At 54.2% G+C, this 14,854-nt stretch overlaps 1 protein-coding gene across 1 annotated transcript; it reads left to right on the top strand.

The window, feature by feature from the left end:
• Positions 1 to 4,121: 4,121 nt before the first annotated feature.
• On the top strand, positions 4,122 to 14,499 carry POMGNT2 (protein O-linked mannose N-acetylglucosaminyltransferase 2 (beta 1,4-)). Its single transcript, XM_079795583.1, has 2 exons — positions 4,122 to 4,324; positions 12,191 to 14,499. The coding sequence occupies exon 2, from the start codon at positions 12,302 to 12,304 to the stop codon at positions 14,042 to 14,044; it is 1,743 nt and encodes a 580-aa protein (XP_079651709.1). The 5' UTR covers positions 4,122 to 4,324; positions 12,191 to 12,301; the 3' UTR covers positions 14,045 to 14,499.
• The last annotated feature ends 355 nt before the right edge of the window (positions 14,500 to 14,854 follow it).

Here is a 14,854-nt window from a genome sequence, read left to right as displayed (position 1 = left end):
CTGCTGAAGAATGCTGTTCCCGGGTAGAAGCAGGGACCCACGGCTGCCTGTTGACCTTGGAGGAAGACCTCCAGCAGTGACCCCCACATCTGGACAAAAGTCAAGGTGCTTGTACCTGGGCCCCCACAGAGGAGCTAACTGCCCCCCTAACCTGCAGGTGTTCTCTTGCTAGAATGGCATGTGGTGCGCAGCAGGCTGTTCACGTGGTTGGGAAAGAAAACAGAGGCTGTTCGGCAACTGAACAGCTGGGCGTCCAGGAGGTGGGGCCCCGGCGCAGGGAGGTGGTGGGCGATGGTGCGGGTTCCCTCTGGGAGCAGCAGCAGTGGAGGCAGCCTGTCCGGGGGACCGGAGGCAGCCGTGCCCTTAGCAGTTCGGCTGCGGACATTGTTCCTGGAAGCCCAGTCTAGAGTGTGTTCCTCCATCATCTCAGTGAACCTGCGAGTCACCGCATACCCCTTCATACATTCGGTTCTGTGTACGCCAACCAGGGTGACTTCATTGTCTGCCGCTAAGAACCCCTGGGACGCAGCGCTGAAGTCGAGACCTCTGGGGCCTGGGGCCAGCGAGGGCTGAGGCCTGAGAAAGGAGCATAAGGCCAAGAGAAGAAATGATTGTTCTGGAGAGAAGCCAAGGGCATAGGGAGAAGGGAGGAGAGGCGGGCGGACAGCACACACAGGCAGGGAGTGGAGGGGGCAACCAATCCATGTCTCTCTCTCCCATCAATGTTTGTGTCTCCCCTCCCACTCTCTCTGAGGAGTTGCAATAGTCCCCTCTTGTGGACATTCTGAGAACAGCACCCTAGTAATTCCGGGAGTCTCAAAAGATAATCCCATTGACAGTCCTAGAGGGCTCTCGCCCTGGCAGGGCAGTGTTGACATACTGCCCTCTTGTGGACATTATGAGAATAGCACCCTCGTAATGACTTCTGCAAGTCTGAAAATAAAAACCTTGTCCCACCGCTCCCTTAAGCTTGCCCTCCTGTTTTGTTTTGTTTTTATTGTTTTTTTCTTTTTGGTTCTTTGATTGAGGGATTTTTTTTCTGCCCTGTCTTCTATCCACCGATCCGATCTTCAGCTTCCCCTAATCTGCTGTGTATTCCTTCCAATGTGTTCTTTATTAAGGCGATGTCATTCTTTATTTCCGACTGTTCTTTTTTTCATAGTTACTACATCTTTTCGCATGCTATTGAGCACCTTTACCATCATTATTCTGAACTCCATATCAGATAAATTTCTTATCGCCATTTCATTTATCTCTTCTTCTGGAGAATTCTCTTGTTTCATTTGGGGGTTATCTTTTTGTCTCCCCATTTTGGCTGCCTGTTTGGGTTTGTGACTATGTACACCCCTCAATCTGCAGTGGTCGGCAAACTCATTAGTCAACAGGGCCAAATAGCAACAGGACAGCGATTGAAATCTCTTTTGAGAGCCAAATTTTTTAAACTTAAACTTCTTCTAACGCCACTTCTTCAAAATAGACTCGCCCAGGCCGTGGTATTTTGTGGAAGAGCCACACTCAATGGGGCCAAAGAGCCGCGTGTGGCTCTTGAGCTGTGGTTTGCCAACCGCTGCTCTAGTGCAGGACGGTGTCAAACGCTGTTTTTGACTAATTAGATCGGACAAAGAAAGCCTCCAGAGGCCGCCTCTGCCTGCAGACTGACTGGATTCAGTCTGGGTTCGCCCTCAGGCAATCGTCCACGGGTGTGTCGAGAGGTTTTCCAATAGGTTGGGGCAATTGCTTCTGCCTGGAGGCTAATTTTTATTCTCAGCCTCTTAATGGACCTCAGAAACTCCATAGCAGGCGTCCTCAAACTACGGCCCACAGGCCACATGCGGGTGTTTTTTTTGCCGTTTTGTTTTTTTACTTCAAAATAAGATATGTGCAGTGTGCATAGGAATTTGTTCATAGTTTTTTTTTAAACTATGGTCCGGCCCTCCAACGGTCTGAGGGACAGTGAACTGGCCCCCTGTTTAAAAAGTTTGAGGACCCCTGCTCCATAGCATGGAGAAAAGGGTTTTTCCAATAGGGTGGGTCAACTGTCTTCCCCCAGGCAAAAACCGCTTGGATACAAAGGTCTGCCTGAGAAAGATGGCCTCCCCAGCATGTGGGAATGACTCGGCACAGGAAACCAGGGTGTCTGCCTTCTGAGCTCCAACCCCAGAGCCCCCAACCCTGGCTTCTGCTCACACAGCTCCAGTCCACTCAGCCAGAGCACAAGGTGAGTAGCTGAGCTAGAAATTTTGTGTGTTGGCCCTTTAAGAGGGTGCCTACATTTCCAGCCATCTCTCCCTGGCAGACAGCAACTCTGCTGCTTTTCACAGCCAGGTGTTATGTGGGCACCTTTCTTAGTTCTGGTGCTCTCTGCTGGGGGGCCCAGCTTGGGGATTAGACCCCAGAGGTCTCAATGGCAACTCCCCACAGCTGGGATATCCCTCCAGAACTTCAGCTGTGGGAGCCCGGCCAGCCCTTTCTCACCTCCATCCTTCCTATTTAGTCTCTATGCAGTCTTCACTTTCTGTCCTTGGTTATCAGGGTTCTCTCCAGCTAGTCTCTCAACGTGATCTTAATTTGCTTTTCCCTAATGGCTAGTGATGCTGAAAATCTTTTCATGTGTTTGTTCGCTATATATCTATGCTCTTCAGTAAAATATGTATCCATATCCTTTGCTAATTTTTAAATTTATGGCCCACGATACAGTTTGTTTTAATGTATGTACTATGGGTGCTTAAGAGAGTGTGTGTTCCATTGTTGTTTGATGGACTATTCTGTAAATGTCAATTAGATCCTGTTGATTTGAGTTTTTCTGTATTCCTGCTGACTTTCTATCTAGTTGTCCTATCAATTGTTGAGAGGAGGAAGTTGAAGTCTCCAACTATAACTGCGGTTGTGTCCATTCCTGCTTTTAGTTGTGTCAGTATTGGATCGTTTTATTTTGAGGTTCTATTGTTATGTTCATTCACATTTAGGATTATTATGTCTTCTTGGTGCATTGACTTTTTTAATAATCATTACATACAATCCCTTTTTAAAAATATTTTTTTATTGATTTCAGAGAGGAAAGGAGAGAGAGAAACATCAATGATGAGAATCATTGATCGGCTGCCTCCTGCACGCCCCCCCACTGGGGATTGATCCCGCAACCCGGGCATGTGCCCTTGACTGGAATCGAACCAGGGACCCTTCAGTCAGCAGGCCAATGCTCTATCCACTGAGCCAAACCAGCTAGGGCACATACAATCCCTTTTTATCCCTGCTAATTTTAATAGATCTTGATTCTGTTTTGCCCGAAATTAATAAAGCCACTCCAGCCTTTTAATTTATTTATAATTATAAACAACACTGGTCAACCCTTGCATTCATCCATTTACTGTTAGGATTTCTTGGTTAGAGGGCTGCATGTTTTTAAAGACTTTTGACTGTATTGTCAATTGCCCTGCAAAACTTGACCAACTTACTGCCTCCATACCTGGGCGTTATCATTTAAAATAATTATAAAGCCAAGATAGGTTTTCCCCAACTCAATAAAGGGCACTGTTTGAGAGATCTGGTTCTCTGCATACTCACCAGCATTTGTTATTGCTACTATTTTTTTTCTCATAGCTCCGTGTGGGTGGAGGTAGTCATGGCCGGTGCACATTTAAATGAGTGAAATTAAAATCTACCCTAGCAAAAGGTGAAAGTGCCTAAAATTCATAAATCAAGAGCTGGGGCATATGTATATTTCAAGCATTGGGAGTAAATGCCAGATGCAGCAGCCAAGAGAGTTGGGATTGGTCACCTTTGAGGAGCTGGGCAGACCGGGTGGGTTAGGGTGAGGCTGGCAACATTGGAGTGATGCTGAAGAGGAATGGTGCTTTTGTATTTAAGTACCCCGTCATATTACACTGTTTAAAGCACGTGAACCTATTACTTACTTTGATTTTATAAACACCATCTGGTTGTTGGTTTAACTCGCATTTAAATTTATTATCAGGACTCCCATAATTGTACAAACTTAACGCCAAGGAAAACAACCCCTCCGGGAGCAAACTACAACTCCCAGGATCCCCCGGGCGGAAGAGGTGGTTTGTTGTCGGACTCAAACTACAATTCCCAGAATTCCGCGAACCAAGGGGGTGGTTCTGGCCGGGCTGGCTCCGCGGGGCAGACGCGCGGCGGGCACCCGCGAGCCCGGCGGTGGCGGGCGGCGGGCGCGGCGCAGCCTGCGCTCCCTGCCTGGGCCTCCCCGGAGCCGGCACCGGGTTCAGCCGAAGCTGTCGCCGCAGAAAGCGCTCCTGGACGCCAGGGCGGAAGTGGCTTCAGCCCCGCGGAGCCCCGACCGCAGGTGAGCCGCGCGCGCTCGGGGCTGGCGAGGGCTCCGTGACCTGGCCGGGAGTGGAGGGATGGGTCCCCGGACCTCCCCTGAGAGTGGACGAAGGGGCCGCCGGGCCCTGGGGTGCAGGGGAGCCGAGGGGAGTTGGCAGAACGGAGGAGCGGCGTGGGATGCGGGCTGAAGTGGGCGCGGGAGGCGGGCAGGGGTCGGGGGCCGTGGACCTTGAGCGTCCTGGTGCCGCCGCCCGGGCGCAGGCCCTGGCATTGGGTCCCCAAGCCTGGGAGGTGATGGCGCGATGCGGCGCGGGTGGCGGGGAGCCAGGGGAGGTGTGCGAAGAGGGCCTGGCCTCCCGAGCTCCCTTGGAAGGCAGTACGCGGACAGGCCTGCCGCCCGTCCCTGTGCCACTTGGGGTTCAACAGGGCCCCTACTGTGTGTCGGTGACACGAGCCCGTGACACGAGCCCGTCACGCCCGCTTGGCAGTGCCTGGGCAGCCTCCGGGAACGGAAGTGCTTTGCTAGGGGCTGAGGTCCTCAGGCCAGAGCCCTGCACGTGGTGGTGGGCACCCTGGGCCTGGTTATGCCAACCGACTCGCAGAGCCTTCTCTTGGGGGAAGCAAGCCCGGCAGGGGTAGGGTGACCAGGTGAGCTTGGCAGGACTTGGTGGCTAAGAACACGGAACAGGCTTCCTTCACCAAATGTTGACTGTTACACGTGCAGGCCACTCAGGTCCTTGATGGTTATCAGCTGTGTGCCCCTCAGCCAGTCACTTACCCTCTCTGAGCCCGTCTCTGCCTCTGCCACATGGGAGTAAAAGTCCCCGCACACTGTGGCCACGTGGGCATCGTGGTGGCCTCCGCATGGTGGGCTGTCCTGTCCAAGCTTCTCTCCAGCGGGCCTTCTGGTTGGCCAGCTCTTGCACTAAGCCTTGCTTGAGAAGGTGCTTAGCAATCAGCAAAGGCTGCTAGTGAGTTGACTGCGCTAACCAGAATATTGAGTTACCAAGTGCTTCATTCCCCAAGGATCCTGGTCACTCTCAATCTGGTTGTCAGTGGGTAGTCTCCTGGACTCGCTCAGCACTAGGTAGGCTTTTTAAATGTTTCTCTCTCTCTCCCTCCCTCTCCCTTTCTCTAAAATAAATAGATAGATAGATAGATGATAGGTAGGTAAATGGGGTGAAATGATGAATGTGAAAGGGGGAACCTACAAATGACATCAGAGGCTTTGGAGTCAGACTTGGGCTCAAACCCCAGCCCCACCCCTTCATAGCGCGTGACAGTGGGCAGTTCACTTAACAACTGCGCATACGTCCTCAGATGTGAAAGGAGATTGCCCACACCTGTTTTAGGTTTGTAGGCAAGAATAAATGAGATGATTCGGGTAAAGGGCTTACCGTTGCGCCCGGCATAGAGTAAGAGCCGGTGAATGGGAGCTGTTTGTTATATCGTTGCTATGGCCAGGAATAATGGCATGAGGACAGCCGTCAGGCAGTGTGCTTTGCTTGTGTTGTGTCTTTGAATTCATGAAACCACCCTGAGACGCAGGCGTAATTGCGTCTTTTTCAGACGAGGAAATGGAGGCTTGCAGGGGTCAAGAATTGGCCAAGGCACAATTTGTTCTGCGTAGAAGAACAAGTACTCCGTGACACCATTTAGATGACGAATCTAAAACAGTCAGACTCACAGAAGCAGAGAATGGAATGGTGGTTGCCAGGGGTTGGAGGAAGGGAAACGGGAAGGCATTAGTCAAAGGCTGCAACGTCTCAGGTGTCCAAGTGACCACGTCCTAGAGGTCCACCGTACAGCATAGGGCCGGTAGGTAGCAATGCTTATATATTATCATGTGCTTAACACTTTCTAAGAGAATAGATCTTTTTTATTAAATATATTTTATTGATTTCTTACAGAGAGGAAGGGAGAGGGATAGAGAATTAGAAACATCGATGAGAGAGAAACATCAATCAGCTGCCTCCTGCACACTCCCCACTGGGGATGTGCCTGCAACCAAGGTACATGCCCTTGACTGGAATCGAACCTGGGACCCTTGGGTCCGCAGACCGACGCTCTATCCACTGAGCCAAACCGGTCAGGGCTAAGAGGATAGATCTTACGCGTTTTATCACAAAAAAGAATCACAAGAGGCAGGAGGAAGCTTTTGGAGGTGATGGGTAGGTTCTGGCACGTAGATTATGCTGATGGTTTCACGGGTGTGCACTTCTCTCCAAGCTCATCCGGGTGTAGACATTAATTATGTACAGCCCTCTGCGTATCAGAAGGAAGAGGAGGAAACGGTCCAGGGTCACGCTGCTGCTAAGCGACAGGCCGGGAGCTCACATCCTGGCATCTCGGCTCCAGAGCAGGAGCCCTGAGCTCTCCGGCCCCGGCCTTTGCAGCTTGTGAAGCACAGGTGTGCCCGGGGCAGCCTTCCGTATTAGGAGCAGGGGCGTGCTCGTGCCACTTGGGGAAGAGGCGGGACCCTGCAGCCCTGGCTGCTTGTGAGGTCCTGTCCCGGTCGGAGGTCCTGTGAGGCTGGACGAGAGTGACCCTCCCACCCACGGAGTGATCTGGGAGGTGCAGTGTTAGGAAGAGGCAGCTGAAGCCAGGTGCAATCCGGGTGAGACCTGGAGAGCGTGGTTAGGAGACGTATTGGTCTTGTTTCAGGGCTGGGAAGGCGCTCGGAACTGCATCCTCTGGGCAGCTTGTGGGGTGGGCCGCTCCTGAGCCGGGATGTGAGGAGGAGCCCCAGACTCAGCACACCGCTGTTTGCATCCTGGCTGCCTGTGAGAGCTCACACTGCCTCTCACGACCTCTTTTATAACGAGTTGGAGCAAATCATTTCGCAGGGTTCTTTTAGCTCTAAAAAGGGGGATTTTGTCATTCTAAATTGGTGGCTTAGCCCTCTCAGCACGGCCGAGGACAGGTGGGGTAATGGACACAGCAGTGTGTACCCACACTTCCCTGGGGGAGAGAATGCCCCCCCTCCCCGAGCCTCCTGCCACCGGGGGTAGCGGGGGTAGCGCTGTGCCTGGCCAGGTGGGGTGAGTTACACAGAGGCCGCCTTGGGTTGCTAAGTTACAGGTGAGGGCCCGTGGGTCTGCGTGTCCAGAGCTCTCCACAGCTGCTCTGCCCTTGAGTGATAAAAACTCATTGCTCTGAGGGCTACCCTGCTTCTCTGTTGCTAATCGTACCGCTGAGTCTGGTGGCAGATGAACACAGTGCTTGGGAACAAGACCCCTGGCCCTGGCCCTGGCCCTGGCCCTGGCCAGGTGGCTCAGTTGGTTGGAGCATCGTCCCATGCACCAGAAAGTGGCGGGTTTGATTCCTGGTCAGGACACATATCCAGGTTGCAGGGTTTGATCCCCTGTTGGGGCGCGTATGGGAGGCAGCCGATGGAAGTTTCTCTCTCACATTGATGTTTTTCTCTCTCCCTAAAATGAATAAAAATATATCCTCGGGTGAAGATTAAAGAAAAGAAAATGGAGATGATACTAGTACCCGCAAGGAGAGCTTTTGTGAGGCTTACATGAAGAGGTACAGGAAAAGGGCTGAGGACTCACCTGCTGGGCACCCTGGGATCTGGCAGGGATCACCCACCTTAGCCTGCAGAGGGCTTTACAAGTGGTTGCCTGAGCTCATGGGCCTCCACCCGTGAAACCCAGGTCCCTGGCAGCTTCCTCCCGCTGCTTTCCCCTGGTGCGGTCCGCGCTGCCCTGCAGCTGAGCTCCCGGGTTCTGCCTGTCTCGTAATGCAGGGCCCACTCAGCTGCACATGGCTTTGGGTCTGGCCGTCTCTGACCTAGGATGGGTGAAGAGCCTACAGCTTAGTGGTTTCAGGACTGGCTTGGTGGGCAGATGTGATAACTGGGCACAGTGATGCCTGCTGTAGACAGAGATTTGAGTGGGCATTGCTACAAATGGGGACATGTGAACACATAACAGAGCTGGTCATCTTATTCCCCATGACCTCCAAAACCCTGCTCAAATCCCGCCCCCCCCCTCGCCCCCCAGGTCACTTGTCTGGCTGGCCGCAGCCCCAGCCGGCAGTTTCCTGGGGTGCGCCTGTGTGCTGCTGCACACACTTCCCACGTCCTGGTGAATGCTTTATGCTTCCTACAGTGAACGAGTTGTCTTCGGATCCTCTTGATGCTTCAGCCCCTCAAACCGGACCCAGGGGCCCCTCGGATGTGTGTCCACATTGGGACCTGAGCATTCCCTGTAAGGACTGCTTTTATTTGAACTTGGCAGTTTCACCTGGGAAAATGGATGTGGGCACGTTCTGTGTCACCTGTGGGAGCATCTCAGCAGAGGCTCACAGGATTCTGTTCCCTGCGTGCGTCCCCGTTCATGGCCACAGGGGTGCGCCTTCGTGCTGCTCTCTGACACCAGAGAGGACCACACAGGCCGGCCTAACTTGCAAGTGATCACGGTGCCAAGCAAAAGCCAGGTGATGGTAGAGCAGGCTGTGTGATCAAAGCCAGGTGATGGTAGAGCTGGCTGTGTGATCAAAGGTTTCTGCATTGGGGGGCTGGTGAGAGGGATGCAGGCGAGGCTGGGCCCCCTCTGCCTGCTCGACACTCTTGCCTGTGCTGAGAACCTCGGAGTCTTGGCTGTCCTCCGCCAAGCCTGATAACACCTATCTCGCCAGAGCCACACAAACGAGTTCTCTTGGGGTCCCCCTCTTTGAAAGTGTTGCATACATGTGTGTTGATAAGGAAGTCGAGTCACAGCCACCGACTGTTAATGTAGGATGAATGTCTCCAGCGTTGGCTGAGCTTTGCCCTTTATCCTGAAGCGAGGAGGACTCTTAGCTGAGTGTTAACTACGCTTGCCCCGTTAAATGTGAAGTTTTACAAGGAGCACTCAGAGGCTGCCAGCGTCTTGGCAAAGGGTAAATACTCTGCTCAAAACACCTGGTGCCCTATAAATGTTTGTCTAACTTAGGGGCACATTTAAGCAATATGGTACCAGTCTCCATTTTATATGCTGCCTCCAGCAACAAAAGAGGGGAGGCGGCAGGGGGGCGGGGTTGGGGGAGAGATCATTCTGAGGGTGTTTGAGTTGTCAGAACTTGTTTGCTCTTTACTAACAGTGTGAGACACGTCAGTGCAGAGGAAAAGCCTCCGTAGTTCAGCACTAGCCATTCAGGCTGTATCTAGGGTAAAAACACCTCTCAATGGCAAAAGAAGCTTATACTTTTCCATGACAATTAGGCACAGCCCTTGGAAGTAAAATGGTTAGAAAGTTATGTGAGACCTTGTGTGGGCACCGTCTTGGCCTGGGCCCTGCTGGGTCTCCTGCAGCCCGGGCCTGGCGGGTGCCTCCAAGCCCGCTCCTGGAGGGGTGCCAGCTGGTCCTGCAGGTGGGGACTCGGGTGAGGCCAGCAGCCCCAGCCCTTGGGCCTACATATCATTCTCATTCAACTTTAATAGTTGCTGTAAGTTATAAGTGAGCACATTTGACATTTTTTTAATATATATTTTTATTGATTTTAGAAAGGAAGGGAGGAGAGAGGTAGAAACATCAATGATGAGAGAGAATCATTGACCGGCTGCCTCCTACATGCCCCACACTGGAGATCAAGCCTGCCACCCAGGCAGGTGCCCTGACTGGGAATCAAACTGTGACCTCCTGGTTCACAGGGTGACGCTCAACCACTGAGCCACGCCGGCTGGGCACATTTGACATTTTAAGTGGATTTCTGGCTTCCCGGAAAGACCAGCAGAGTAGTGTTATGGACTGGATTGTGTTCCCACAGATTCATATGATCACGCCCGAACCCCCAAGGTGACTGTATTTGGAGATAGGGCCTTTAAGGTCATGAGGGTTAAATGAGGTCGTAAGGGTGGCCCTGATCTGATGGGGCGTGTCCTCGTGAGAAGAGGAAGAGACCAGAGATGTCCTCCTCTGTGCACAGTGAGGAGGTGTCCATCTGAAAGCCAAGGGCAGAGGCCTCAGGAGAAACCAAACCTGCTAACACCCTGATCTTGGACTTGTAGCCTCCAGGACTGGGAGAAAAGAACTGTCTGTGGGTTAAGCCACCCCGGCAGTGGCACTGTGTTATGGCCGCCCGAGCAGACGGATGCCCGGCCCTCATGCTCTTGAGCTCTAACCTGGGAATTCAGTCTCCGGGCCACACAGCCCGCCCCTGGCTTCACTCTCCCGTTTGGCTCTTGGTTCCAGTAAGCATGTGAGTTTGTACCTTCTGCTCTAGGCCTAGACTTCTTGGAGCCTTTACTCCTTATCAGATCCCAAGGCCCCTGTGAATGACTTCTGAGCCTGTGTCTGGAGCTGGCCAGCACGCACCCCACCTCCCGAAGTGGGGCCTGCACCCCATGCCAGATGCCCAGCCTCAGATGGTGAGTCCCTCTGGCAGGTGGCACCCCCCACCCCGGTTGCCCAGCTCTTACTGAGTCTGCAGGTGTGGCAGCATCATGGGCACCTGCCTCCAGTGCCTCTTGGAACAGGTGGGATCCTGGAAGGGGGATTCCCCAAATCCGTGGCAGTCGGGTAGGATTTAGCTGCTCCAGGAGCTGAGCAAAGCAGTTTGGGGAAATGAATTGGCAGCATCCTTCTGTCTGCCTGGCAGAGCTTTCTTGGGCATATTTTAGTCCCTTATTTTTCCCCCTTTCCTTTGAAAAATAGTCTTACTCTATCATGCTTTGTCCTGAAAGGATTCAGGTGTAAAATTTGCACTCGTTTCCAATAACCATGAATGGGGGAATAAAGTGAGACAGGGAAGGGGACAAGGGGGTGCGTCAGGCCTGTTGCCACTGTGGGCAGCTGCTTAGTCCTTAGGATCCAAGCTTTCCCACCCAGGGAGGATGGTGTCTGCATTTGTTCCCATCAGACATTGGTGCAGGCTGCCTGGCTTGAGTGGTCAAGTTAGAAACCCAGGCACTTGAACACCACACTGTTTCTAGCAGAACGTGCTGTCCATCCCCAGCAAACCTTCCTTTCCACGCCTGGTTCCTATAAGCTTTGCCCCAGGGCCTGAGCTCAGTGGACTGGCCACTGCTCACACAGCCCCCAGGTGTAAGAGAACACCGCCACCCCTCCCACATCCCCGCTTGCCTTCACCACAGGGACACCTCGGAGGGGCAGGTAGCAGAATGCTCACTAGAGATGTGAGTACCGGGGCTGAGATGCCCACTCCGGTTGGAGGTGGGTCTTTCCTCTCCCCTTGACTCATTTTCCTGGGGGTCTTGCTTTCTGATATTCCCTGGGTGTGTTCGTTTTAGCTTTAATTTCTGTTGGAAGCCGTTCTTGTCTGTGATCAGAGCAAAACATGCATTGGCTTATGCGCACACATCTGCCTCTCATCCCCTCAGGAAGGGCTTTATTTATTTTATTTTTTCTGAATATCAATTTATGACTCATCCACTTTGCAGAATCTTGTCACTTGTAGTAGTGATTTATTTGATTCTTCATTGTTTCCTTTTTGGTCAAAGCAAGTTATGTGGCCAAGCCCAAAGTCAAGGTAGAGAGATGTGTACTGTACCCGGAAGCAGTGGGGGTGGGGAGGAGTAAGTACTTTTTTAAAATTGACTTCAGAGAGGAAGGGAGAGAGAGAGAGAGAAAATCATTGATCGGCTGCCCCCAGCACACCCCACACTGGGGATCATGCCTGTAACCTGGGCAGGAATCAAATCGTGACCTCCTGGTTCATAGGTGGATGCTCAACCACTGAGCCACGCTGGCTGGGCAGGAGTAAGTACTCTTGAATAACAGTCTAATCGACTGTGCTGCCAATGTGCCTAATGGTGCCCGGGTCCCCTGCCGTAGCTGGGACCCAGAGCCGAGCCCAGTGCCTGGCACACAGCAGGGGTTTGAGGCGACTGCAGACAGACTGTGCCAACAGCTGTTTCTTTTCCTTCTTCCTGCAGGCTGTGGCCAGCCGGTGCTCAGGTGCCCGCAGGGATGGGTAAAGCCCGGCAGGCCTGCGGCACTTACCAGGGGCCATCGTCTCACTAGGGCCCCGGGGTGGCGGCGTTAGGATGCAGCTCTCGGCCGTGCTCAACGCCCTGCTGGTGTCGGTGCTGGCGGCGGTGCTGTGGAAGCACGTGCGTCTGCGCGAGCATGCGGCCGCTTTGGAGGAGGAGCTGGCCCTCGGCCGACAGGCCCCCGAGGCAGCCTCGGCCCCGAGGATCGACTACCCGAAGGCGCTGCAGAGCCTGGTGGAGGGCGGCACGCACATGGTGTGCACCGGGCGCACCCACACCGACCGCATCTGCCGCTTCAAGCGGCTCTGCTACTCCAGCGAGGCCGAGGAGTTCATCTTCTTCCACGGCAACACCTCCGTCATGCTGCCCAACCTGGGCTCCCGGCGCTTCCAGCCCGCCCTGCTCGACCTGTCCACCGTGGATGACCACAACACCCAGTACTTCAACTTCCTGGAGCTGCCGGCCGCCGCCCTGCGCTTCCTGCCCAAGCCCGTGTTCGTGCCGGACGTGGCCCTCATCGCCAACCGCTTCAACCCCGACAACCTCATGCACGTCTTCCACGACGACCTGCTGCCCCTCTTCTACACCCTGCGCCAGGTCCCCGGCCTGGCCCGCGACGCCCGGCTCTTCTTCATGGAGGGCTGGGCCGAGGGCGCGCACTTTGACCTCTACAAGCTCCTCAGCCCCAAGCCGCCGCTCCTGCGGGCCCAGCTGAAGACCCTGGGCCGGCTGCTGTGCTTCTCCCGGGCGTTCGTGGGCCTCACCAAGACCACCACCTGGTACCAGTACGGCTTTGTCCAGCCCCAGGGCCCCAAAGCCAACATCCTGGTCTCGGGCCACGAGATCCGGCAGTTTGCACGGTTCATGACGGAAAAGCTCAACGTGAGCCACGCGGGGGGCCCGCTAGGCGAGGAGTACATCCTGGTCTTCAGTCGCACCCAGAACAGGCTCATCCTGAACGAGGCCGAGCTGCTGCTGGCGCTGGCCCAGGAGTTCCAGATGAAGACGGTGACGGTGTCCCTGGAGGACCACGCCTTCGCAGATGTCGTGGGGCTGGTGAGCAACGCCTCCATGCTGGTCAGCATGCACGGGGCCCAGCTGGTCACGGCCCTCTTCCTGCCCCGTGGGGCCACCGTGGTCGAGCTCTTCCCCTATGCCGTCAACCCTGACCACTACACCCCTTATAAAACGCTGGCCACATTGCCTGGCATGGACCTCTACTATGTCGCCTGGCGGAACACGGTGCCAGAGAACACGGTCACGCACCCTGAGCGGCCCTGGGACGAGGGGGGCATCGCCCACCTAGACCAGGCCGAGCAGGCCCGTATCCTGCAGAGCCGGGAGGTCCCAAGGCACCTCTGTTGCCGGAACCCTGAGTGGCTGTTCCGAATCTACCAGGACACCAAGGTGGACATCCCATCCCTCATTCAAACCATACGGCGCGTGGTGAAGGGCCGGCCGGGGCCGCGGAAGCAGAAGTGGACCGTCAGCCTCTACCCAGGCAAGGTGCGGGAGGCGCGGTGCCAGGCGTCGGTGCAGGGCGCCTCCGAGGCCCGCCTCACTGTCTCCTGGCAGATCCCATGGAACCTCAAGTACCTGAAGGTGCGCGAGGTGAGGTACGAGGTGTGGCTCCAGGAGCAGGGGGAGAACACCTACGTGCCTTACATCCTGGCCCTGCAGAACCACACCTTCACCGAGAACATCAAGCCCTTCACGACCTACCTGGTGTGGGTCCGCTGCATCTTCAACAAGCTCCTCCTTGGACCCTTTGCAGACGTGCTGGTGTGCAGCACGTAGCGAGTGTGCCGAGGCCGGGCCTCAGGGTGGCCCCTCCAGCTCAGGGTCCCTGGGCCCGCTAACCCCCGTGGTGGCTTCGGGAATTGTGTGTTTATTTATTGAGCAGGCCTGCCCTGGGCCTGTGCCCCCGTGTCTTCTTACTGCATCTGGGGCGTGGGGTTTGCAGCACTCCTCTGTGCCCTGTTGTGGTGGGACACCCCTCTCCCCCACCCCCGGCCCCTTCTCCCTCCTGAGCATCCATACCCCTGGAGAAGGTCCTTAGGGGAGGAGGAGAAGGAAGGTAAGAATCCCAAGGAACCTCTTTGGCTGAGTGATCATGCTGTTCCTTACCGCGTCTTTCTGGTTGGTACCCAGGTTTCTGGAAATGGCAAGTAATCAATCACGGTGGTTTGGGCAAGTGGTTCATCAGCTTCCATCACCGTAAAATCCACCTGCATTCATTAAATGATTATTAACATCTTAGTCAAGTCTTTTTATTAGACGGTAGGAAGTGGGGCTGGGAGATGCCTTTTTTTTTTTTTAATCCTCACCCAAGGATATGCTTTCATTGATTTCCAGGGAGAGGAAGGAAGAGAGAGAAACATCAATGTGAAAGAAACATATATCAGTTGCCTCCCATTTGTGCCACAACTGGGGATTGAACCCACAACCTAGCTATGTGCCCTGATAGGGAATTGAACCCACAACCTTTGGGTGAATGGGACGACGCTCCAACCAACTGAGCCACCTGACCAGGGCAATTCTGATCTTAATTGTTCCAGCAAAACTGGGTTTAATCAACAGAGGAGATTTGGACCCTTACACGTGGGA

This window comes from Cnephaeus nilssonii (assembly GCF_951640355.1).
Source record: "Cnephaeus nilssonii genome assembly, chromosome: 17".
Lineage (NCBI taxonomy): Eukaryota > Metazoa > Chordata > Mammalia > Chiroptera > Vespertilionidae > Cnephaeus > Cnephaeus nilssonii.
Note: the sequence above shows the minus strand (reverse complement) of the source record. Positions and strands in the feature narration are given on the sequence as shown.

Bases quoted from the DNA above. Each gene is read 5' to 3' on its own strand.
- POMGNT2 (XM_079795583.1), top strand. From the start codon at position 12,302: ATGCAGCTCTCGGCCGTGCTCAACGCCCTGCTGGTGTCGGTGCTGGCG.